A 27,679-nucleotide genomic window follows, 5' to 3' on the forward strand; every position below is an offset into this window, starting at 1 on the left:
CCTCCTGTTACACCTTTCAAATCTTTTACCGTCAATTTCCGTTTCTGTGCTGAATGACCTCATAGGCCCAGTGTTTGACCTTTGACCTAAATTCTATATTCAATTAACCACAATAAACACTCAACACTGAATCTAGATTACTTTGGGAAATCTTAATTGGGGAGAAAAGAATGGATTAGAAAGATTAACGTCACGCTAAGAATCCTTCATTATTAACCATTAAAATAAAATATCTGGGATCAGCTGACTCAACTCCTATCAGGTTATACATCTGCCATTATGCTGTCCCAGATTATTGCAATTTTTCTTGGCATTTGGAGTTTGACCTAATTCTTTCCACAGCCACTTACGAGAACAGTTGCTGTGAATACTAGAATTTTTTCTAGGGAACTTGCAAGACTGTCAAGTGTTGGTTATGGTCATATAAATAGTTTAAGTAGACCACTGAGCTAAAAATCTTGGCTCACAAGGGTCTGCGCTCACAAAAGGAATGATTAATTGGATTATACTTTACACTGCAATGTTGCAAGTTTATGCAAGAAATAAGTTCCCTGCCAGTTTCTTCAGCATCAGTTGAAAGAATTTTTTCCACTTTTGGTCAAATTCACACAAAATTCAGAATGAATACAATTTTTTAAAATATGCATGAACAATTAAAGCTCAGAATCATAAGTTACATTCTCAATGTATGTGGATTTATAAGAACAAAGTGAAAGGAACATACCTTTCATGTGGGGAACATTAAACTACAAATCATTTGACTGACTTACAGCTTATAAATTGCACATTCCATTTTCTGAATTTATACTGATATCAGTATAACTTTCCAAAAATACTGAAGAGCCACCTTCGAAAGCTGATAAGCATAGTACAGGCTTTTCAACATACGGTAAGGAGTTTTGAATTTCCCTGCGATACTTGACACAATGGTTGTTTCTTAATTTTCCGAATTCTAAAATAAGATTAATTACTGCCATGTCTCATCACAAGACAGTTCAAATGCAAATGCGAGGTAATTGCACTATAACTGTACAGTATAATGTTGCTGTTGGAAATAGTACCAAGGATTAGAAACATTAAAGCACTAGAAACCATATAATTTCATTGCTTTACAACAAAATTCAAAAGCCTCGGAGTCATGAAGTTCTTTACATCATCAGCTGTTACGGCTTTCCGCCGTTCTTGATGCTCTGCAATCATTTTCTGTAGGATCTGGAAAAATCATGATTATTATTATCAATTCAAGAATTTTACTGTAAACTAACATATCAGTTAATCAAACATAAACCTTAAGAGAAAACACCTTAGAATCTTTATTAAAGTACTCGTTCCACTAGTATGTATACATTTTTTTATCAACTCCATGAGCCAAGAATTTTGACTTAGGGGTCTAGTGAAAATTAATTACAATTAGTGCACACAATAAGGCTTTTTGTTTTTGGTGCAAACTGAAACAAGATCTTACCAGCAAGAGCTGAAAATACTTATCATTGCATAATTACAGAAAAAACATCCACCATGTATGGGGTACTACTACCAAGCATCATACTGTGCATGGAACATAATGTTCTTTACAGTACCTTGTGCCCTTCCTCCTAATCTGTTCTCTTGTGCCTCTTTTAAACTAGCTTTTCAACTAATATAACTTTACCATGCTCCCATTTTCACCCTTGAAGAATAAAATCGTATGAGTGACCCCTATGAGAAACTAGAAATGTGGCTCAGTGGTCTTGTTAAGCTAACAATAATAATGACTACTGGTCCTGCCTAATTTCAACATTCTGAATTATAATCTGAATGTGTACCATACACGTACCAAACTTTTCAGATGTGAGCTACATACATACTGTATACTGCATTCTTGTCCAGTGCAATATAAACAATCCAGATATATGCGATACATGAAACTGTTCATGCACCATAAGCATTGATACCCAAAAGCTTGGCAGTTTCCCCTTCCTCCTCCTCCCCTTCCCTGTCCACTCACAAACTCTCAGGGTTTGCCTGATTTTAGAACTAAAGCTGTCTACAAACCTAGCTTGAAGTTTTATACTAAATGGTTGTATTTTTCATTCCTTGCTATGTATACCAAATTTCCACCGCTGTTCAAGATAATTCAACCTCATACACTATGTCGGAGTCAATGTAACACTTCAACTCCTGCCTATCCAGAATTTACTTTCTGTTTCCAAAAATTTTCTCCTAATGTGAAATTTGTATGTTATTATGGGGTCTTCTATAAATCATGGTACAGTATCGTTTCCCACTTATACAACTCATAAATACAACATATATCCTCTGATTCCTACCATGAATCACCAACTTGGAAAAGAAGTCCTCCACATCTCTGCTTACATGGTAGCTAATAGTGATTATCTCTATGACATTCATATAATGCTACTGCTTCAAATATTACTGGATAGAAGCCAAACAACCTCACAAACATACGCTACATCTCTCTCCTTCACTCTCTTACACTTAAGGCATGAATCACCTCAGATAACTAGCAATTACACAAGACACGCTGCTCGATACCTCAACACAACCGATTCTCCAACAAATGACAGTAGTTCTTCAGTATGTGATGGGTATAAGGACAGCCTTGACTCCCATACCAAACTACTGCCTGATCCCCTATTTTCATGCCATTTCACCCTCACTTCCTTACACCATTTCACTCATTACACATCATCACAGTTAATGCATTATACTACCCTTTCAAGTTAATTATAAATGTCTTAGTACTTGGACAAGCAATTGTACCAACTCTGGGCTATCTGCCAGCGTCTAGGGTAGATCTTACATCATCTAGCAGTGACTAACTCACAACCATAACTCTGAGCGAACCTAAATAAGCATGATGGTTGGTAATGTGAACAACTTTGGTAGAGAACTCTTCCCGTCTGAAAACATATTTTTCCATAATAACCACAGGTTTGTTGTCATTCCAAAGCACTTGAGCCAAAGCACTGAGTTGCGTTTCTAAGGTTTACAGGGTGACCAAATCAGGGACCAAAAATAGTGGTGATCGTGTGAATATCCTCTTTACATTTCTTTAAAAATTTTGGACTTAAGAGAAGAATAATGCTTAAACTTAACCTAATTCAACACTTCTAACATCCATATAAATTAGCTGATGGATTACCTTGATTAACTCCGCTTTTAATTCTCCTGTTAGCATCTCTCCCGATGAATACTGCTTTCGTATACTCTCTAGCTTTTCGTCATCTTCAAGGAAGAACTGCAAGTACATGAAGGAGACATCGACTTCACAATCTCCCCCCTTTTCTCTGTGTTCTTCAATTGTATCTCGACCACCAGAGAAAGCATATTTGTTAATCTGAAAGAGAAACACAAACAATCTTCCAGAATGTACGTAAAATATTTCATGGCCCCTAATAAAGAAAAGATAAATACTGTCTTTATTGCATAATAACTCATAACAACACTTGTCACAAAAACTTTGTATTCTTTCAGTCCTACAATCATATATGAACTGTCAACAGATAAACACCTTCTTCTTGATCTGATTTGCTGTATCAGTTAAGAATATTGATGAGTTTTCATCAGAGGCACTCATTTTACTACTGGCTCCTTGCAGGGCAGGGAAGAATGTAGAGTGAAGCAAAGCTGGTTTCTGGAATCCCAACCTTGGTGCTACGTCTCGAGTCATACGGAAATATGGATCCTGTAGGGAAAATATCAGAGGTATTAGTGAGGTCTAATTTCCCCTTACACTCTGAAATTACAAGTAAAGTAAGCCACATGAATGTTATGATAATATTAAAGTACATAAATGACATCTGTCATACATTTCTTGAGAGAATGAAAAACTTTAGTAAAATTTAACTTTTTTAAAAATCCCTAGGTGTGGTGGTAAGCTCAAACCTTAAATGTGAATGTAATTGAATATTCAGACCCCAAAACAAACAATCTGTGAGAGACACCTGTAATCTGTCACCCAAGAACAACTTAAATGGACCATAAGTTAAACCTCAAACTCAGATTCACATCTGTAGCCTTTGGCAAGATGATAATCAAACAAATTTACCATAATGACAAAAATTGCAAGACTTCTCATTACATGTGTTGTCTGGCTCTACCTAAAATCATTTCAGTCTAATCTAGTCACTCTCCATTTTTAAAAGATATTCTGATGCATATTCTAAACACCAACTTAAGAATTAATTCTTTCTTATATAAGTTCCAAAATCATAAACCTTAATGACTAATTCTTCTTACACTTTCACACCCTAGCAGAGTATAAAATGTTAACAACTGAACACCTTAAACAATATTTCAGGACATGACGCAATAAAAATTATGAATTGTCAAACACCCTAACCTACAATGAAATTACCATAACACATTCATCTGGCAAACCCCTTGCTATTTCTAGCATTAACCTCACAGATGTTTTATTTCTGCTAGTAAAAATTAAGTAATTTTCTTATGGAAGGTAGCTTCAAAAATTAAATACTGTAATGTTTTCCAGAAGATAAACAATATATGGAATACCCAAATATTCAATACACTAAGCAGTAACAACAATAATACCTGATCAATGGCACATGGAATCAAACAAGGAATGTCCTTCTTCCCTCCAAATATAAATGGAAAACTTGATGAGAAACTTGGAACAGCTTGAATTGCTGGGAACATTATCTTCCCTATATTTGATGATTCATCAAATCCAAATATTCCTTTCACTTGATTGAATGTCACATGCTTCTGAACCAGCAATACATTCCTGGTAAACAAAAAATGAACTGATGAGCACAGAATAATGGTGAAGTTGAGCAATAAGCATGATAATAAATTACTGGTATCAGTAATGCTGGTTACCCTCCTGCAGATTATCTGCGGTGCATGTTGCTGCCTGCAAAAAAATTACAGCAAGATTTATTTTTTAATCTACTACTTGTCTTAATGTGAAACTGCCAGAACCTCACCTTATGTGATGAGGAAAAAAATGCAAGGGTATTCAAATTCCTCAACTATAATTATATACTGTACATCAAGCTTTCAGTCACTTCAAGTCATTAACTTTTTAAGTAAGTGGTCTGGGTAAACTACCTGCAAACAAAAATTCTGAGTAAATTACACACTGAGCATAATGATTAGTGTAAAGCACTGAAAAAACATTGATATTAATCAATATAATGCTTATAGTGCCTAAATCTCCTACATGTCAAATTGGGAACAAAACTGGCATTTATGAAAACTCAAGGCTGACCCCTGGACTGCCCTGTAAGCTTTTAAAACCACTTTTAGAAGAAAATCTCTCAATGGGTGTGTAAACAGCACCTTAAGGCATAAAACATATACAGGATATAAACAACTTGCAGAATTTATGCTTACCCAAGTTACTCGTACCATGTCCTCATATAAGGGCTTAATTTCAAACATTTTATTTGATACACGGCAAGAATGAGTTACTGTATTACAGTGAACATGGAAAGCAAAACAAAAGATCAATGGGCAATAACACTTTGCTCTTAGCAAATTCTTCACAGATTAGAGCAAACATAATTTAAAACCACTTCATGTGTAAAACCACACTTACTTGTAAAACTCTCCACCAATGAAGTCAATATCTGAGAAGATAAAGGTCTTGTTCTTGTCAAATCCAACAGCAATAATATCCTTTGCATTTTCATAAGCTAGTTTATTGCACTGATCCAGCTTCAAGTCTTTCCACAAATACTTCTCATCATCTGTTAGCTGGATGACGAGAGGAACATCAAAGACATCCTGCAACCATCTGAGTCAAAAAGAGCTACAGTATTAGTAATTTGCTATCTAAATTACAGCACTAGGTACCTTAGGTACCATACATGGAAAAAAAAAGTACACAGTAACAGCATTATCTTATGAAATATAAATTATTTACATTACATATGCAATTCCAACAGCTTTTTAAAAGCAAGCAATTATTAAGCACAAATGTAATACATACACGAAAATATCATTCAGAACTGCAACGACAGAATTTCAGAACTTACTTGGTCATAATAAAAGGGATGAGATGACCGACGTGCATAGACTCAGATGATGGGCCTCGGCCAGTGTACAGGAAGAATTTTTTACCAGCTTCAACGAGGTTCAAAATTCTGAAAGAGAGGAAAAAGGCTTAGACATTTATATATTCCATCCAATTAACCATTCTTCAACAGTACATGGACTGTAATATATCACCTTGCATAAAAATGACTCAGAACCAAGGTTAATGATCTCTACATTTGGTTATAAAGCAAACTGTAATAATGATATATGAAATAAAGTATCCATTAGTCTGATATGTGACTCAAATATGACTCCATGCTCCCAAAATTGACAGTTAAACAATAAAGACCAACTTCACAAAACTTGAGCTCAGAAACACACAGTAAACTTAAACTACTAGTACTTTATACTGCTTATGTCAATCACTGTACAATGACATACAGTAACTGAGGAGGCAGTGGCAGGTGATTGATAACTATTTTCACTAATGTATTCGATAAAACACTAAAATAGGTTTAGCTTCAACTTTTAATCATGTTGATAACAAATTAAGAGCTGCACCTTTACATTTATAGGTGATGTGTTATTACTGAATAAAAGGGGTATAATATTTAATGTCAATATATATCCTAAAGTTCATGAGATCTCTAACACTAATAATGATCCACATAATGTCACCTCATTTTTAGATACTGAAATTCAATGCTCATCACCATCAAGTAAATGTTTTTACAACACCTTTTCCCTTGATGGGGTTAGATGTGAAGTTAATTTACTACACTCATTTGTCCCGTGCTCTTTTCTCCTGAACTCCTACCAGGGCTAGGTCTATCATCTACCACCTTTTACATGATTTCCAGGGTCTACATATCTTCACCTTGCCACTTTATTATCTACTGCACTTCTAAGCTACTGAACCTTAGCCCTTCCCATCACATGCCCAAACAATCTCCATCTTTTAAGATTTCAGTCTGTTTTCTAGCCCCTAGATACCACATCTCTCAGCCAATTCCTCATTTGTAATAAAACTTCCCACTGCACACAAGCCATAAATCTTAATATTCTAGTCACATCTTTACACAGTATCCCCGAATTTTTCTTGTAAGTTATGTTTCTGCTGCATAAGAGAGTACAAGTTATTAAAGTCTATAGTAATACAATTTTAAATAAAGTTTGTGATAAAAGAACTGATAATATGACATAAAAGGGACACCAACTTCTTCCTCCAAATATACCCACTATTATGACTCTTGGAATGATATGCTTACAATTCAGTAATTTGCAAACATTTATAAGACAGTATAGGGAGTATATTAAACTGTTAATCTGATATTATGACACTGCTGCATAACAAATTTTCCACCTTGATAAATAAATCTGAATATATGAAGCTATGTTCTTTCTCTCATTTCAACTTTGATAAAGACCTACAACTTTTAATACGCTTGAACGTAAGTCATTTTATGGATTTACACACTGATTAATGTCTATTTAGGAAATTAATGTGTATGAGTACATTACACATTTTGTAATTATTCATATTTGTACAGAGTAATTCTCATTTGACATGAGGTGCAATTTAAGTTATTTCCACATTCCTCAATATAATAGAGTAAGAATGTAAAAATTAACCATGAACCATCTGCAGCCACAGTAAATAATGCAGTATCATAGTCCTTCCTTTTCCTTTACTCACTTTTTATTTTTTATTTTTTTATTATTATTATTTTTTTTTTGGCAAGGAAGGCTGACAAGGATATGGTAACCGCATTTAGAAGATGAATAATCACTATACACCTTCAACCCAAAACCTGATCCTTATTCCTGATCTGCATGCACTAATTTTTTTTTTTTTCCAGTTAGCTCAATCTTTTGTCTGTCCTAAACATACTGAGCTACTGTATTCTGTTACTTCTAAAATAAATATAATTCTGTACCGTTCTTTCTTCTTTTCTTCTTTTTTTATTCTTCCTTAGTTTTCTTCATTCCTTAGACCAAGTTTACATCTTAACCCTCTCGCACTTACAGGGATTCCTATAGTGCTACCCGGTATGTGACTTATGACGTGGAGGGAAAAGTGGGGCTCGTGCAGAAAAGTTTCTTTGTAAAAATCGATATGTCCAAATTATAACTGATATATGCTTCTGGTTTGTTTTATGACGTCAGCAAATGATTGAATTTTTTCCTAAAGCAATCAGGAAATCTTTGCAAGGCTTAGAAATAATAAAAAAGACATGATGAACATGAAATTTTTAAGGAAAATCGTAGATATTTTTTTTAAATATGAAAAATATAATAATAAATGTGTTTGCTAATTAGCTGTTACCGATTAAAAAAATGCAAATTTTTTACTGAGGGCAATTTTCAGATTTTCCAACCTACTTATCTTCATGTTTCGTATTGCACCTAAGTAAGGAATAAAGATAGGAAAGAAATAAAGGTGACATTAGAAAGCTGAATAAATTTTCTATAAAATGCACAAAAGAATGATACTGTATATGTATTGTTACAGTAAAATTGAGCAACTGTCGTTAGATTACGGACAATCTTTTTTTTTTTTTCTAAGAAAATATACGGCAATGATTATTATATAGAAACGTTGATATTTTTACATTTTGCTGTTCAGCACAATAAATTACAAAGAATGGCCGTTTGAATGATATATAATACATGCACATTGAAGTTATTTACAGATGCACAAACAGGCGTACAAAAAATTATCTACGCATGCATAAATTCCGGCTGAACTACGGCGTTCAACGCATGTATATATACTGTATATGCATACATTTTTCGTAATCGCTCGGTAATAAATAACGCTAGAAAAAAGTGAAAACTGCGTTTTCTTGTGGGTCCAAGATCTGTCCACACAATGGCGCAGTCGTTGTGTTCTTTGGATGACTTTTGGGGGGGGGGATTTCCCCCGAAAATAACATACAGATGATGCGGAAATTGTGTTATTGTAGCACTTATGGCAAAAAATTTATTGACACGATTTCGCGTCATCGGATCGCCATAGGGTTGACAGTGTATATATATCCCACATCACAAAAACTATAGAATATTACCCAAAGATTAGTATAATGCTTCATTAAATTTTTCTTAATTTTATAATATAGTATTAGATAATTTACTGAAGTTTCTGAAGTTTAACTTAGTGCACAAACTAGCTACAAGTAGTGCTAACAGAAAAAGCTTTCCCATTGCATAAAAATGAATATGGTATTGATTCTAGTAATATTTTTAATACAAAATGTAACCCTCTGCTCTTCAGTAAGTAACTTCAATAAGTAACTATGTGAACAAGCAAATCTAGTTGTTCCCTTCTCTCCCATCTAAATGGTGCTACAGCTGTCTCGTTCTGAAAAGTATTTAATTTTCTTGTTTACTTCTTAACCTCTGATGATTCAGTTACAGCTGATGCTTTCAATTAACCCCTTACAAACACTATGCCTTCCTTAACCTCCTATGAGTTATTAAATCTCTAAGGATGGGGAAAAGCCTATAGGTAAACTGTATCCCTTCAAATGAATTTGTGTACGAGTCTGCACAGGTATTTTGTTGACCTTTTCCCTTTGTCTGATAACTAGTTCTGATCTTTCATCCTGAAAGTGCACACACATATCAAACTCCCTTGAAGGATGACAATTCTAATAGATCCACATATTGCCCTATTTCGTTCTAACGTTGTTATTCTTTGAAAAACTTGGAATCTAGCACTTATTTCCTTGGTTACCTTCGTGGTTTCAAGGCAAGCAAAACTGACTGAGGATCTATTCTACCTTACTTTTAGTTATCCTCTCTTGGGAACTACTGGAAATTTCAAGTCACTGCTTTTAATATTTCAATGAACCTGACAGGTCTGGTATAGGACATATTAGCCAAACTCCCAGCTCATGGCTACTCCTTCCAAGAGGCTCATTTCTTCCATAATTCTTATGATTATTCAACAGGTTGAAATCAAAACAATTTTTCATGAAAGATAAGTTATTCCATCCACATGGCTGTACAAAACAAAATGCACAAGACAAACACTCAAGGTTTGATTGACTGATATACAGAATTAATAATAATGCAAATAAACTTTCAGAAAAAAAAAAAAATTATTTGTGTTACCTTAGGGAAGATACCCGTATTGAATAGAGAATAAGCACAATCATACCTGGTTATGTCACGATGAGAAAAAAAGATGCCTCTTCTCAAAAAGTGATGAGGCTTCTGTCCAGTCAATTTTTCAAACCTTTGAAGAACAGTCTCATCAATTCTGGAAGAGCCAAACCTATCTGCAATCAAAGAAATTTATAGCATGATTACAAAAAAATGCACTACACAAAAATTTACACCTTACAGCTATTCAATTTCATACTGTAAGAAAACAAATAATCCTATTTTTATTTTTAATATGTTTTTATACTAATAATAACAATTTGCTATAAGTATATATCCATACAGTTCAACACACTGTATTTACTTTATAATCAATAACTTGTATTAAAAATTGCAAGCAACCTGAAGATCTTACTACCCTGTACTGTACTTTCCAGACTTATACTTGATAATCAATAGTTATACCACAATGTACAATTCTTACTGGACAGAGCCATCTAATGCACCAAAATATATAACAACAATCAGTACATACTACTGAAAACACCTTACTATCAGTTTAATAAATGAGGTAAATCTGATTTCACTCACATTATACAAATATTCAAATTCCTCTAAATGATAATACAGTATAAAGTTTTACTCAAGCTTCCACTATATGAATAATCTATTATCCACTAACAAACATATAACAACATCAGAGAGAGAAGGGACTATTTTATTCAAAATATTTCCAAAAACATTTCTTGTATGAAAGGCAATTACACATTAATGCACAACACTGGAACTTACCTATTAACTTATCATAATCAATTCCCTTATTACTTGATGCCTGTACATTCCATGGATCAACAATATCTTCTGTTATCGACTGGTCTTCATTTTCATTTTGAATGCCATTCTCTTCGGTACCATTCATGATTATAGGTATCTGCCAAAGGAGAAGCAGAATTGATAAAGGTTAAAACTTCTCAACTATGTAATACAAGCATGATACACGATGTTGCATAGTGAATTTATAACCAAACAACATGCAGACAATACTGATTATTCATTTAGTCAAATTACTCCATCCTTTTCATGCTACATACCAAAAAGCTATGTAGTGTTCCATAATCAATAGATGAACCCACTATTCTTTTTTAAAACAATCACCAGGCTTGTCCTCTCCAAAGAAAGGAGACTACTGTACAATTATTAATATTACAGTACAGGTAATGTATTTCCTAACTGCCTCAAGCATTCCCGTGAGAGTATAAAAAACTGATGCTGACTTTTTAATCAAACCTCTTTGATATAGTTCTATTTTGAATAAATGCAAATCTTCCTTAAAGCTTAATTTAAAAAGAACCTCCTTTTCTTAGTTTTCGACCAGAAACTGGTCCAAGTAGTATTTAGTTTTTGATCAGAAATTGATCCAACTACAGGCAGTCCCTGGTTATCGGCAGGGTTCCGTTTCTGAGGGTGTGATGATAACCAAAAATCGCCGCTAACAGAAAATTGGCGATTTTCGGCGCCGAAAAGCACCAATTTTCGGTTATCAGCGCCTCTGTTAGGTATGTATCAGCACCAATACCCAATTATCAGTGCCGATAAGCAGAAATTGGTGATTTTGGCGCTGAAAATTGCCAATTTTCGTCGCTAGACAAGACCCATAAAACCGGATCGCTGTTAACCAAGAGCGCGGTTAACCAGGGACTGCCTGTACTGCACTTTTTAATAATGTACCAAAACAATAAAACATTATTGTATTTGGTTTTCCTGTCATAATACTATAGTATATGCCACTGAGGTATACAAGCATGGAACTAGGTTCAGCTGGACACATGATAGACCTAAGCTTTAGTAACCGAGATGAATCAACAAGCTTAAAGCATGAAAACAAATCACAACTTTCTTAATCGAAGGGTATTTAGCAATCTGAAAGATTTTCCTCCATTAATAATTTAAAAGTGAGCTAACTATCCAAGTAATGTCCTGGTTTTTATTGTACATCTGTTCCTTTCTACTTTGCTTTTCTCCTTCTCTGGACCTGATGCCAGCAATGGGGCAACACCAATTTAAGGTAATTACCCAGCATGCAATACAAATACAAACACAAAAAAGTAATCACATGAAAAGCATACACTGACTGCCACTTGGAGGATGCAAGTAGCAGAGAAATTAAACCAACAAAATTCATGAACCGCTTAAAAAAAAAAAAAAAAGGTAAACATGTCTACTGTATAAACAAGTGGAACAGCCTAAATGTAGAATTTACTCGAATGTAAGAGTGAGGAAAATGAAGTGTAAACTTCTCTTTCTTAAAAGCAAGTTGCTGGAACCAGATACCATGCAAAAGGTGGCATCTAGCAGCAAGTGTGAAGGGAGAATTCCCTTAAATGTGGCTACTTAACCAGACAGTCTCTTAAATAAGTGACAATGTTTTAATTTGGGAATTTATGTATCCCAAAATGCCAGAAGTAATGAAAGACATTTATTAACCAATACACTGTATTAAAATCATAAAACAGGATTAGTTGTCTACATTTCTTTGTGCTACCTAAAAGCAGTGAGATTTGATGAATTTCTTAATAAAAATATGACCTTGGGTAAAAATATACCCTTATGAAGAAACTGATACCCTATAACATTTAAAACACCTACTGAGAGAAGTGATCACCCAGTTATCATTATAATAATTTTATACACAAACTTTAGACATGCAAATGAGGAACATTAAAAAGCAGGGATTGTACTAATTAACTTCTGCTGGCATGGAGTTAAAATATTATCCGTGTCAAATTTAGTTTGAGAAAGTCTTTGTAATGAAGATATAACTTTTGCACTTACCTTAATCCCGTTTGACACTATTGCCAAATTACTGCTTTTACACCTTGGGAAATCAAAATTTTCTACAGCAAAGCTTGCTATGTGTCTAAACCAACGCTGGAGATTTTGAAGATCTTGACTTGGTGGTGACGTAAACTTTTTGTATAAAAACTGATCTGCTTGACTTAAACTAAATCCTTCCACATAACTGTTATTCACAAAATGTTCATTCAATGCGCTCTCTTCCTCATTAGTAATGGGCATCGTCCTTCCCTGCAAATAAAATTGCACTAAAATACTGTATATGTACTCCAGATATTCAATTGGTTTTTCCGTTTAATAACAATATGAACAAAGATAGGATAAATTTCAAGTAAAACATGGAAAAAGGGCAATTTCAGAATCTAAAGCCTCAACATTATTTCAACATTTCATGGTATGCAAACCAAAACATTACATATCCTAAGCCAAAACACTCATACTGCTGAAAGAAAGGTGGTTAAGTGTTTACGCTGAACTGTCAATAACTCATCGAGGACCTGGAAAAATATAGCAACTTTTTAAAAAAAACTATGGTGTCCTCTCAGTCCTCATAAGTAAAGTGGTACATAGAGAATACCCATTGATCGAGTCTTCCCCTTCACATTGTGGACATTAAGTAGTGAAACCCCCGTATTCGTGGGGGATGCGTCCCACACACCCCCACGAATAGGTCAAATCCGCGAATGCTTAAAACCCCTCTAAAAACGCTTAGAACTGCCCATTTTGATAGCTTAAACTAAGAAAAACCCTGTAAAAATGCTTATACCTGAGTATTTTAACAGTTTTATCACAAAAAGTGCATTTATTCATGAAAATTATATGAAAATATGACATTTTTATTCTAAAATAATGTTTAACACATACTTACCTGTTAGTTACATATAGCTTTAGTCTTGACGTCACGGCAAAATTTCAAAGATGGGCAGCGCCAGTCCGAATATCGGGTGATCGCCCTTACCTGCCCCTCTGTCGGGGTACTAGGAACTATTCCAACATGCTTCAGAATAATTTGCCTACCTGTCCGTGTGGGGAGGAGGGTTTAGATATGTAACTAATAGGTAAGTATGTGTTAAACATTATTTTTAGAATAAAAATGTCATTTTAACACATACAACTTACCTGTTAGTTACATATAGCTGATTGACACCTTTAGGAGGTGGGGCAATGACAGCTAAAAAGAGTTGTTGGAAACATTAAGGTTATTAATGTAGAAAATTTCTTAGTTCCTCACCTGCTAAGGTAGCTGATTCCACAGTTACTGCCTCAGTAACCTGCTATCCTCAGAGCAACCGCTGGGTATAATGACCTGGTCGCAGATTGCTTAAGCTGGGTATCAGTCACCTAGGACATGGCCGTGACAATACCACAAGTATGCCCCTGCTCGGGCGCAGCACAAACATCATGAATTACAAAGGGGTCACCCAACACCAAAGAAAAGTATAACCATAAAACCAAAACCAACTGTGGGGTAAAACTAACCAACACTTACCCTCACAGACAACCGTAAAAAACCTTCACACTCCAAAAACAAGTAAGTAAAGGTAGGTTAATCCTCCTTTACCCTTTACCCATTACCGTGCCAGATACAACAAAAGGGCCCTAACGTGCTGCACTCGTCAAACACTGTCTGCACTTGCGAGAGAGATAATGCAAAGCAAATACAGACTTACACCTCCAGTAGGTTGCTTGCACAATATCTTGAAGGGAGAGGTTCCTTTTATAAGTTTAGAGAAGTAGAGATAGCCCTCACTTCGTGAGCCTTCACTTTACACATTTTCAAATCATTCTCTGAAATATTGGAGTGAGCTTCAGAAATCAGATCTCTAATAAAAAAGGACATGGCATTCTTGGACATTGGTCTAAGAGGGTTCCTGACCGAACACCATAAGGAATCTGAAGGACCCTAATATCTTTAGTCCTTCGCGAAATAATATTTCAAGGCTCTGACTGGGCAGAGGAACCTCTCCTGCTCCTTACCTACCAATTCCGACAGACTCGAATCTCAAAAGAGCGAGGCCACGGGTGCGAAGGGGTCTCGTTCTTGGCCATAAAAACAGTTTGAAAGAACAAATTGCTTTTTGAAGCAGAGAATCCTACTCTCTTATCCAAGGCGTGGATCTCACTGATTCTCTTAGCTGTAGCTAACAAAACTAAAAAGAGGGTTTTCCTCGTAAGATCTCTTAAAGAAGCAGAATCCATAGGTTCAAATTTCTCAGACATAAGCCACTTCAGGACTACATCAAGATTCCACGAAACAACTTTAGCATCTGACCTCTTAGAGGTACCGGAAGGATTTAATAAGGTCCGTTATATCTTGGTTATTAGAGATATCCAAACCTCTGTGACGAAAAACAGTAGCCAGCATGCTACGATAACCTTTAAGTGTGGATACAGAAAGGTTCTTATTCGAGGAACAACAGAAAATCCGCACTCAATCTCGTCACGAGGTTCTGGAAGAGGAAATGTCATGATCTTTGCACCATGAACGAAACATATTCCACTTGGACTCATAGACCTTGATCGAAGATGGTCTTCTGGCTCTAGCGATGGATTGAGCCGCTTTCTTGAAAATCCTTTGCTTCTGAGTAGGCGTTCGATAGTCTGAACGCAGTTAGCCGCAGACTTGACAGGTTTTCGTATTCCCTGCTCGATCCCATTTGGTTTTTTTTTTTTAACTGGAATTTTTTTTTAATTTCTATTTAAAAAGTTTGAAATGATATTTTCTGAAGGTGATACCAACTCAGATGGCTACTCTGGAGTATGCCTTTGGCAAACCACTGTTCCCTCCATTACTAAATTTACTATACTGTACCTAACCACACTCCAAGGCCTTGGGCTTCTCTCTACAGTGTATAAGAAAATTGCGTCATGATTTTAAGGAACTTCACTCCAACCCACTGACTGGTAGTTTTAGATCAGCAAACACAAGTGAAGTTGCTCTTAAGTTTGATCTCATTCAGTTCAAGTTTCGTTCTGCCAGTTTCAAGTTTAAGAATGTGTTACCTCACCTCTTGTGATCATCAATAAAAACAAGGGAAAAATAAAAGACTCCCTCCAACTAGTTTTCTCATTTCACCATATAGATCTTCCTAGTACATATGGCTAGATTTCACATGAACAATGGACTTTGATGGCAACTATGGAACCTCAATCTGCAGATAATTCCTGTCTGTGTCATACCTTGGGTCCTCTTGCCCATGGAATTTAAAAATTCCAAGTAAACTGTCAAGATGGGGGAAAGGAAGAAAACCTTGATCTGCCAGTCCTTGTAAAGTTCATAGATTATTTAGTAAAACTTGAGCCAGTGATTCCGTAAGTATATAGATTTTTGTGATAACTGAAATTCAACCTAAATAAACGTTAATAAAGGCATACGAAAAGTAGAAACAGCTGAAAAGGTAGCAAAGCCATATTTAGTGCCACTGGGAACAGCAGCAAAAAAAAAAAAAGCAGATTATCTTATCTTGCAAGAGTTCCAGCACTGAGAACTTGAAAATTAAAGTGCCCCATCACAATAGCCTGTTAAAAAATCATTGATCCTAGGTCCTTGATGGAAGGGTCTATCAGTGGCAAAGGATACTGAAGACTGTTGCGCACTTGGGATGGAAGAGGAAGGAAAGAAAAAAGTACACAGGCAATGATAATCTCCAAATTCAAATGCAAAGGGGTTTTGTATTCCACTAACATTTCTTACCCTTTGCCTGTCATACAGTATACGGATAGGACTTCATCTACTGAGGTTACCCAAGTGCTCCACCAGCTGAGCCACATTAAGCACGTGTCAGATTTACCCCATGACATTCAACAACATGCAGCATACAAATACTCTATCGGAGCCTATATCTTTGGTTTTGTGTTCCTTATATTTAAAGGGAAAGATAACATGGACAGTAAACCTGTTAACATAATTCTAATTCAAGCTGATGGAAATGAAAAAATGGAGAAAGAAAATGTAAGAGGTCCTACTCCAAAGGGAGTGAGACCTAACTCTTGAAAAGGTATTATGAATCATGAAGAGCATATTCTACCAATAAACATGGACTTAACTCTATTTGGATGCAAGAAATTCGTAAAATAAAATACCAAAGTACAAATCAAAATTAAAATTACAGGAGCAAATATAAATACAGGGTGAAACAGCGAGTAGAAGTTTTCCTGGCACAAACTGGAAACAATCATTGAGGCTTAGTGATAAGTTGGGTAATTGGTGGTGGGCAGATAAAAAGCTCTGGTATGAATATCTAGGAAAAACTCAAATTATCTTAATTATTTGTTAACTGTACTTGTGATCTGGGGATCATGTATGCGTACATCATGATTTCTGTATGAACCAGGCACCACACAGGGGTATGCACAACCACACACACACACATTATCACACTACACACTGGTATTGCAATGCAGTGAACTATCACTGATGAACCCCCTGCATGCACACTCAAAGGGCAGATAATCGCTAGAAAGCTAATAATGATGTTAAGTGCTTGACTTTACTGTACTCCATCCATATGCCCTATTCTAACCAGCTGTAATAAAGATGTACTGAGGTAGGTAGTAGTTCTGGAGGAGTACAGCCTGTGCTTGATATTGCTGGGATATCTCCACATGCAAGAAAACCACTACAACAGGCTCAAAAGTGCTGAGTTCCTCAGCAGAAATAGCAGTAAAAGACAGGTTATTTGGAATACCTTGGGATGGAAACAAAGCAGTAGTAAGTGGGGGAGAACCACAATCACATGCTGCAGCCTCACCACAGGAGAAATGCACATGCCAAAATGGGTCAGGCTGGCCATCTATCCTTATGAGAAAAGAGAGAGAGAGAGAGAGAGAGAGAGAGAGAGAGAGAGAGAGAGAGAGAGAGAGAGAGAGCAGTCTATAATACCCACTATGTCCTTCACACCTTTACTGGTTCAAATCCAAGCTGAATAAAAGACCACAAGCACCATACACACAATACAAAAGGTGAGAGAAATTCCAACTTCCTGGTCAGTCAGAGCAAAGCAAGATGTCTTAACTGTGACCAAAATCAAGCGCCAGAATATGCCAGGTGGGTGGGGAATTTCTCCCCTCTCCCACTCACCCTCCTACTTCCAACTGACTATCTTGTTACCCAGTCTCAGTGACTATAAAAGGGGATGCTTCTAATTTCCATAAGAAAAATGAAGTACCATGGCATTAGGAGCAGATGCAGAGTAGGGGGCGGGTAAATGTGAGAAATCCAACTGCAAAAATGGGCCAAACCTAACCTTTCTTTAAAATGCAGTGTCCTGACATAGCCTAACCAGACCTCACCTTCCTAACCTGACTTAGGGCGGCGTGTCCTGACCTGGCCAGGGGGATTTGCCCTCCTAGACCCCCCAAGTAACACTCAATGTTGCAAACAGATTGTTTGGACACGTGGTCTAGCAGTGACTGTGACCTAACCAAAAACAACCTTAACCTAACCTTTCCTGGAGCATTGTGCCTGGACATAACCAGACTTACCCTCATAACCTGGCGTCGAGTACTTTATATAAGCCTAGCCAGTTCTATACCACACAATCTTATATCATTCAGAAAATTCTAGGCCTTAACCATAATGTGACTAACCTACTGTACAATACCCAGATGCTATATATAAGGTAAAGCTCGCTCCGGCAACGTGACCTCACCAAAATCCGTGTCAAATACTGAAAGCCACCTTAAAAATATATTCTAAGTCTTAAACCTTGGCCAGTTTTAATTACAGTTCCTCGAATGACGTAACTTTGACAGCTGATGTCAGCTTAAGACAACGTCCCGTACGGTCAGGTCTGGTAGACTTGGTGTTACATAGGCTACATTAATTTTGACTGTTGCAATGCTTTACTTAAATTTGTGTTTCTATATTATTCACGTCCACTTTACAATGCGTTATATATTCCTCACCTGGGCCCAGAAATAAGTTGGTTTTCTTTAAATGCCGGATTTTATCTCCACAGGAATCATGTGTCCTACTGAGGGTCGTACAGCAGAAAACGTACCTTGTCCAATTATCAGCTGACACCGCACAAAACTGCTCCCTCAAGGCGTGCAGCGCTCGCATATGAACGAGATGTCGCTAAAAGTAGCCAATCGGCGATATCATACGGTGAGAATGCCTTCAAGAATTTTTATTGATAATCAAGCATCATAATAATATCTTGGTTCAACAGTAGTTGGCGATGGAAATTTGAATGTAGAAATAACACACACACAGTGCAGGCTGGATGGAAAAACTGGAGAAAGATGTCAGGTGTCTTGTGTGACCGCAGAATCAACACTAAGGTTAAAGAAAGAGTGTACGAGACAGTAGTGGTGAGACCGGCATTAATATAGGGAACTTAAACATGGCTGGTAAAAAGAGCACAATGAGAAGGAATTGGATGCGGATCAAGAATGGAAAAATAAGGGGAACTACTAAGTTTAGTAGAACTATCAAAGAAGGCACAGGAAAGAAGACTGCAGTGGTATGGCCGTGTGATGAGAAGGGATGAGACATATGTAGGGAGGAGAGTGATTCAAATGGAGGTGCTTGGTGGGAGAGCTAGAGGAAAACCAAAACGAATGTGGATGGATGTTGTTCAAAAAGATCTGAGAGACAAACAACTGTCAGAGGATGATGTGTCTGACCGAGCAAGGTGGAGGAAAGCTATCAAAAACATCGGCCCCACATAGAAGTGGGAAAAGCTTTAAAGGAAGGAGAAGAAAACATTATGACAGTGAATAAGCTTAATTTTACGAAATCGTCTTGTTCTCTTCCTCTCTGAACCCTAAGATCGAATACCATACTGGTTTGCAGAGAAGAAAAACGCTCATAAACTAAACTGCTAGCCACCTAGGGCAGGAAGAAACAATTGATGCCTATGTGACTTTTGACTGAGGGAAGTTCAATTGTCCACAAAATGCCTCCTCTCCTGGCCGTGCGTTTCATAGCTCCTCTTAATAATCAGTCCTGCAATTATATCTCTTAGCTTACGTTTCCCGATGCATTTATTTCCTTTAAGACTCAATTCTCATCTAACATGGCTCGTCTCTACAAAGAGTAGTAGTAATTCGTTCGCAATCACTCTTCATATGGTAGTTCAGCTGTGGTACGTTCGATATTTTCTTTACGTTTTTTTCTGTATTCCATCTGAGATTGGGACTGTACACTGAACACTGCACACCGAAAGAATTATGCATATCAATCGGTGAACAGCTCATAATTAGGTCTCCATACTATTCAGTTTATTCGATATTTGTGCCATTTAGGATGAAATTCGAGCATACTGTATAGTTTATTTATGCCTTTTATATCATTCGAAGCCTCTCAAAGTCCAACTTATGTTCCTTTAAACAGATGAAAAACACTGATGCATCAGATAACGAAATCGCTATAAAGTTCAATTTACAGCTAAACATTCATATTCTGGCTAGATACAGAGAGAAGTCGCAACGCTGCGTGATGAATGGAAGTCGGCACTCTTCGTTTTCTCTTTCGAGATACATGGTCGCCAGTGTTGAATGGTGGGTAGATTCACACTTTCGATAATTGCATCACTTGCAATTGAGTTTATCAATGTACATTTGCCTTTCTGTATTTCTACTTTATGTGATTTTGAACTCACTCTGTATTCTTTCTCATCTTATTGCCATTTTTTAAATGAGGAGAGGCCTTTAAATTCTTCAGTACCGAAAAGATATTTACTTACGTAGCAAACAATTTTAATTTTTATAAAGGCTGTTATTTATCTTTAGCTGCCAAAGATATAATAGTTCGTTCTTATATTCTGTTTGTTTGGACAAGCAGAATGTTTTTGGAAAAAGAAGGAGACACAAAGATGCAAGACGAAGGTTCGCGTGACTATCAAAAAGACGATACAATAAGACGTTTTTTTTGGAGCGTAATTTTTGACACAGTAATAAAGTTACACTTAAGAAAAGGGTCTTGAGTGTTACTGTTCTTTAAAACTTCTAATAAAATAAGACCCTTTTCTTGAGTAACTTTATTATTGTATCAAGAATTAAGCTCCAACAAAATATCTAATTTAAACATAATTTTGAAATTTGCTAAGACACATTGTAATATTGCCGCCAACTTCATATATAATTTCTATGTTGGATACCTCTTTAATTAATAAAAAAAGAATGATATTGTCATTTTTAGTATTTCCGTTGTCTTTTGAAAAAAACCAGGGCCAAAGCAGTTTATTCATTTTCTTTTCCCCTTAGACAACGTCAATAGGCATAGGTTCCAAAATGAAACTCGGTCACCATAAAGATAGTGTTGATTTATTTTTTTCAGTGTAAGTGACAAGACTACATCTGCCCTCTGTATAGAGTTTGGAAAAATTAAAGAATATTCCCAATTTTTTCCTTATAACATGCTTAACTGTGATGCCTCTAAGCGTACAAAACTGCTGACATATTAATACGTTCTTGTTCACACAAACGTGATTTTATCTTCTTCAACTATCACAGTTGAAATCAGAATATTTTTTATGGCTCTCTGCAGTATTGTCATTTAAATCTTAGACGTGTCGACTAATTGTAATTAAAAGTTGCATCACCTCTGTAAATAAATTTTTTACACAAGATCTTTCGCCTTTACTCTAGGACATTCTCAAGCACAGATCTCGCATTCATTTTGCTTCACCTTCACCTTGGCCATACACTTGGTTGGTATATGGCGTTTCAATTCCCTTGGTAGAAATTGCACACACACACACACACACACACACACACACACACACACACACACACACATATATATATATATATATATATATATATATATATATATATATATATATATATATATATATATATATATATCTCTCAAAGAACAGAAGTAGGCGACGGCCAGTGGCACACATTAGCGCGAATGTGGACCATGGAAACGTACTCATCTCAACATAATTCTTTATTTCCAACGTTTCGTAATAAAAAGCTTTATTACATCATCTGTTAAATAATGAATAAAATTACTTTAAAAATTGCTCTAAAAATAAAAAAAAAAATCATAAAATACTTCACAGTTAGAATTCAAGATAAAAAAAAAACGAAAAAAACAAAAAAGACAAAAGTAAAATCAAAGACCGCTAACCAACCTTATACCAAGAAGGCAGAAGACAGTGCATAAAAAAAGTTAACTCAGGTACAGCTGAGTGGAGGAGGTCTGGGTATTTAACTGGGGAACTAGTTGTTTAATAAATAATGATTCCAGGATAGGCAGTTCGCATGCATTAGTTGTTTGGCCTATGATACAGAAATCATTTCTATCAATATATGTTTTACAGATTTTCGAATGGTTTCTTATGCTTGAATGCTCGGGATTGGAGAGCCTACAGCCAGTCCGAAAAAACTTGTTTTTATGATTTTAAACTGAACTCTATTTTTACTCTCCTCCACATGACGTTTTTTTTATTACATCGGACTGGCAATCCTTCCATCAAGAAATTGGTTTCCTTTCTGAATATTTTATGAATAACTGCTTCCCACAGAACTTGTTTTTTAAAAAGCTCCGTATGTTCCTTAACAAACAATTCATGAATATCGCCAAACCTTTTACAGTACCAAAATTAGCTTTTTATGCCAAATTTCCATTTTTACATGATTCTTTTCGACAAAGGTTCGCACAAATTGTTCATAGGCCTAAACATTATGGTGCCATTAATCTGAAATTAATCCCTAAAAATCCACTAACGGTTGGTTCCTTTTTCAGATACAAAGATCTATTAAACCCTCTTTTGACCTCTAACGTGGTACATAAGTATAGGCTACTTGCCCTAAGTGTAACTCTGGGGCATATGTCGGATCCACGAGGAGGTTACTGAGGGTCAGAATCGACTCTCATCGGCGATTAAGTTTTCGGACTGGCTGTAGGCTCTCCAATCCCGAGCATTCAAGCATAAGAAACCATTCCAAAATTTGTAAAACATTTATTGACAGAAACGATTTCTGTATCATAGACCAAACAACTAATGCATGCGAACTGCCTATCCTGGAATCATTATTTATTAAACAACTAGTTCCCCAGTTAAATACCATGCAGACCTCCTCCACTCAGCTGTACCTGAGTTAACTTTTTTATGCACTCTGTCTTCTGTCTTCTTGGTATAAGGTTGGTTAGCGGTCTTTGATTTTGCTTTTATGTCTTTTTTGTTTTTTTCGTTTTTTTTATCTTGTATTCTAACTGTGAAGTATTTTATGAATTTTATTGATTTTTAGAGCAATTTTTAAAGTAATTTTATTCATTATTTAACAGATGATGTAATAAAGCTTTTTATTACGAAACGTTGTTACGAAACGTTGGAAATAAAAAAATTATATATTGAGATGAGTACGTTTCCATGGTCCACCTATCGCGCTTTTATATATATATATATATATATATATATATATATATATATATACATATATATATATATCATTAAGTCCATGTCGGAAGGTGAGTGGAAACCGCCGTGACTTTGAACATGTGATTTCGTAGTTTATTCTACATTTTCAAGTTCACACTGAATACAAAACTTGACAGAAATTTATATGAAAAACAGAAGGGGCGCGGGGTTACAGTTTGTTAATCCGGGCAGCATGTTTAAAGATGCTGCTGCCCAGATTCACAAACTATAATCCCGCCCTCCCCTTCCGTTTTTTGTGTATAAATCTCCGTCAAGTGTCAACTTCTTTCGTATTCAGTGTGAACTTGAAAATGTAGAATAAACTACAAAAGTACATGTTCAAAGTCCCGGTTTTCACTCACCTTCCGTCGTGGACTTGGTGATATTCTCATGCACGCGTTCCTTCGTGCTGTATTGGATATATATTCTCTCTCTCTCTCTCTCTCTCTCTCTCTCTCTCTCTCTCTCTCTCTCTCTCTCTCTCTCTCTCTCTCTCTCTCTCTCTCTCTATATATATATATATATATATATATATATATATATATATATATATATATATATATATTGCCAGGTAGGTGTTTCCATGGCTCCTGTCATCATTGATTGGAAAATGGAAATGCTTATTGATAAACTCATTTGACCAAGGGTTTGTCAACTGCTCCCTTAAACGGCTGTGTGTGTGTGTGTGTGTGTGTGTGTGTGTGTGTGTGTGTGTGTGAATACCAGTAATTTCTTGCATCATTGGCGTGACCCCCTCTCTATGCCTGCCGAATCGTTACCTGTGTGAACGTAGCTTTTTTTCAGATACTGTTATCATCAGACTGACTTGTACGGGCTTTCGCTTTTAATAACAGCCCATAAATAACCCCCGCAATGTCAATTGTTAATCGTAATTATAAACAAAAACATCACATGAGAAATAAGGTTAATTATTATTTATGCGTCTTGTAAGAAAACCTTTAAGGAGAATGAACTACCCATAACAGGAACTCAATGGCGGTTAGTTCTAATGATCGTAATGACATAAAGCTTGAACAGACTGCAATATAATCTAAGGAAAGTTAGTAGATGATAATGGCAACTATGTCAATGCTGATAAATCTGATTTAGAAGGTAATGGTAAGGAGGCAATCGAGAATAAATGCGGTACAGCATAAAATCAGCGAATCATAGAAAACCTGTAAACTTAACGACGTCAAAGTCAAACAGCCGTTGTAGAGTAACGTTCACGTAGGTGCTACTACTATCGTCCTTTGTGAAAATTTCGCCACATTCAAAAAGCGAGATAAACATCTCATTAGAAATTCAAACAACAGATAAATCCCACACCAAGGAGACTAGACTGTCTTCCTGAGACGTTGCCGGCAAGTAATCATCATTATCAGTGATTAGGTAAGCCTAGGCCTACGATAATATGCAGATTAGGGAGACAGGCGGGATTTTGTTCGTTGCCGGCCGAGCATCCTTACTCGATTTTTTATTATATCTTTCGAATCTCCATAAAAAATAAAGGAGCGCCCAAATAAAAAAAACTTCTATACACATAATTCTTGCAAACTAATATTGGTAGAATTGTAGGGTAGCTCTGCGTCGCCGACGGCACTATAACCTGACTTTTTCTACAGGTTTTTTGGCTGCTAATTATGAATTTACCTTCATTTTTGGCGCTCGAGTGTAATTAACCTGTAAATTAACCCCCGCAGTCCATCCAATAAGGGGTTTCCATACGCGGTCTTCATATCCCGTCCGGCAATTGCAATAACTTGTTAACGTATGGGTACCCTCCCCCAGGCCAGTACTAAACACGGGGAAGGTACACTCCATTTGGCCGACAACGAACAGATGCACCGCCAGTATCAGAGCCCCTAAAAGTGTAGAAAAAACCAGTTGAAAAAGTAAAAACAGGCGCAGAGCTAATATATAGAATTACCCTAATATTTGACAATAAAAAATAAAATGTAGGCTATGTAGGTTAGGCGTTGGCAGCCTAATTTCACCTTCAGCGAAAACTTCCGCGGAACAAACGCTACTCAAGGCTATGTGCTCCAAACCACTCTGTGCTCGATGTCAAGTGTTACTTTTGAGTGAAGGGGGGGCTAAATCTCCCTGGCCAAGTTAGGGCACGGCACCTGAAGTCAGGTTAGGAAGGTAAGTTATGGTTAGTTCAGGGTTATTTTTTGAGTGTAGGCCGAGTTATGGTTGTGGGTAGCTCTAGGCTAACTAGGATAACTTAGCCTATAGCAAAACCCAGGTTCTTTGCCCCGCCCACTGCACGCCACAGATTGGGTAACTCTTGAAAGGGGAATGACGTCACCCTAATGGTAGATCTAAGCCGGCTGTCCGCGGTGAGCTAGGCTATGGGAGTTGGCATTTTCTACAGAACTTTATCTGCTGAACAAGAATTTAAAGTAATATTTTGTTGCTTGGCTGTAATTGAGCTGTAAATTATCTTAGAACTGGTGTGGTAAAACCCTTTCAAGAATAGCTAACAGTAAGGGAGACCCATTGGGAATTTGGGTTTTTTGGTGGGTTAAATAACTTGGGAAAAGGTTTCGTTACCTTATTGTTGTATTTCCTGTTATATATGTCATTTGGAACACAAAAAACAAGCGTAAAAAGAAGGGCAAATAAATGGACAGTGGGAGCCATTCCAAAGACACTTTTCATTCATTACTAGTACTACTGATTCTAAGCCTAGCCTTAACACACATGCGCTAGCTTTTGGTTCACCAATCACCAGTTGCCGGTTTTCTGCGCTTACCGAGAACTGCGAGAGACTGGCAATTGACGTTTTCCTATGTTATTTTACTTGCTGAACAAGAATTTAAAGTAATTACCTCTTGCCAGAACATACGAGCTTGCAGGAGTATTTAAAAATGCAGATAAGTCGCGCAGCGCCGCTCTGCTACGGCAACCTATAGAGGCCACCCAAGTTGAAAGCGGAAATGGTAATGTTTTGTTTCCCGTTTACAAAAGCTGCGAATAGTGTGCAGTGGAGCTAGACTGTGGCCATTGACGTTTTTCTATGTTATTTTACTTGCTTTACAAGAGTTTAAGGTAATATTTTGCCAGTCGGCTGCTGCTAAACTGGAATTTAACCTTGGGCTGTGTGCGACCCACTGGCAGTTCTCTCTGCCTACTGGTACAGACTTGCAGTTTTCAAGGGTCAATTACATTTTAAGTACAGCCAACTGACAAAATATTATTTTAAATTCATGTTCAGCAGGTAAAATAACGTAGGAAAATGTCAATTGCCATAGGCTAGCTCACCGCGGACAGCCGGCTTAGAATTACCATGGTGACACCACGGATTTGAATTTCCGGAGCTGTGAAGTCTGCAATTGATATCTCCGATAAAAGATATATTAATTTAGGCTATATGTCAGTATGAGGATCTGGGATCATTCTGTCTGTGGTAGAACTAGGTCTAGGATAAGCAGTAGCTCTTCATGGGGTATTACTTTGGAAACTGATTGTACCTGAAGTATTTTGGTTGCTTATCAAGAAGTTACCATTATTTTTTGTCGTTCAACTGTAATTAACCTGTAATTAACCTCAGAACTTGTATGCTGGCAATCCTGGAATGCTAGGCCTATGGCACAGTATTAGGCTATAGCGGAGGTTTTGGTAAAAAGTGGAGTTTCCTTCACTGGCGGTTCTGGGGGTCCTCATACCCTGTCTAAATAACGCGGCCTGCTAAGTTAGGTTAGTATAGTTCCTTTTAGAATAGGTTCCCTTAGCCAATCCCCTTCTTAAACATATGGCTCCCTAATGACTTGCAAATGTGCAGAATCATTCCATAACAACAACATGGCAGTCCGGTCTTTCTCCCAACGATTTCCCCCACCCAAAGGGTCCCCAGCCACGTTGGGTAGATATGAGGTTAATAATAATTGACTGACAATAAACAGCACCTCCTTCATCAGCAACACTAAAGGTACGGTATAGAAAAAATCAATTTCCAAGGTAACAGTCCATGCTTAGATTTACCTTTTTTTTTAATTTTGATTATGCACAGCCTAGGCTAGGCCTAAATACACAAGCATCATGCTTTTTTTTTTTAATTGGTGTTGGGCAACATAAGCAGTTCCACATAGACCACATTAATTGAAATGAAACTTAGACTTATGTAGACAGTTCTGATTTTAGGTAATTAACTCATCGTAATCCTTCCTATCAGATGTTACTATCATTGCGGCAATGACAGGGCATAGGCCTATACACCAATTTCTTACATTTTGAAGAAATGACAAGGCATAGGCTTAGACATCAAATTCTTACATTTTGAGGCAATGACAGTTTATAGGCCTACACATCAGTTTCTTATTGTAAAT

At 36.6% G+C, this 27,679-nt stretch overlaps 2 protein-coding genes across 6 annotated transcripts in view; one reads left to right on the forward strand and one right to left on the reverse strand.

The window, feature by feature from the left end:
* Positions 1 to 1,081: 1,081 nt before the first annotated feature.
* TrpRS (Tryptophanyl-tRNA synthetase) lies at positions 1,082 to 19,248 on the reverse strand. Of its 3 annotated transcripts, none has more exons than XM_067109842.1 (10): positions 18,969 to 19,248; positions 12,946 to 13,197; positions 10,906 to 11,044; positions 10,169 to 10,289; positions 6,006 to 6,113; positions 5,567 to 5,764; positions 4,558 to 4,750; positions 3,515 to 3,688; positions 3,146 to 3,340; positions 1,082 to 1,212 (listed from the first exon to the last, which is right to left on the reverse strand). In XM_067109842.1, the coding sequence occupies exons 2-10, from the start codon at positions 13,186 to 13,188 to the stop codon at positions 1,102 to 1,104; spliced, it is 1,482 nt and encodes a 493-aa protein (XP_066965943.1). In that variant the 5' UTR covers positions 13,189 to 13,197; positions 18,969 to 19,248; the 3' UTR covers positions 1,082 to 1,101. The 3 variants fall into 3 exon arrangements, with proteins under 3 accessions (XP_066965943.1, XP_066965942.1, XP_066965944.1); XM_067109841.1 differs by having other exon boundaries at positions 18,874 to 19,047; XM_067109843.1 differs by lacking the exon at positions 12,946 to 13,197 and having other exon boundaries at positions 18,874 to 19,012.
* A 3,795-nt stretch (positions 19,249 to 23,043) lies between these two features.
* The window catches only part of LOC136842470 (uncharacterized), a 54,519-nt gene continuing 49,883 nt past the window's right edge, over positions 23,044 to 27,679 (forward strand). Inside the window, exon 1 of one of the 3 annotated variants that reach the window (XM_067109846.1) lies at positions 23,044 to 23,068. The gene's annotated coding sequence lies outside the window, so the exon portion shown is untranslated. Of the gene's footprint in view, positions 23,069 to 24,150; positions 24,738 to 27,679 lie in introns of those variants that run through there. The other 2 variants (XM_067109845.1, XM_067109847.1) reach the window with 2 other exon arrangements.

The sequence above is a fragment of the Macrobrachium rosenbergii genome, chromosome 10 (genome assembly GCF_040412425.1).
Source record: "Macrobrachium rosenbergii isolate ZJJX-2024 chromosome 10, ASM4041242v1, whole genome shotgun sequence".
NCBI classification, from domain to species: Eukaryota; Metazoa; Arthropoda; class Malacostraca; order Decapoda; family Palaemonidae; genus Macrobrachium; species Macrobrachium rosenbergii.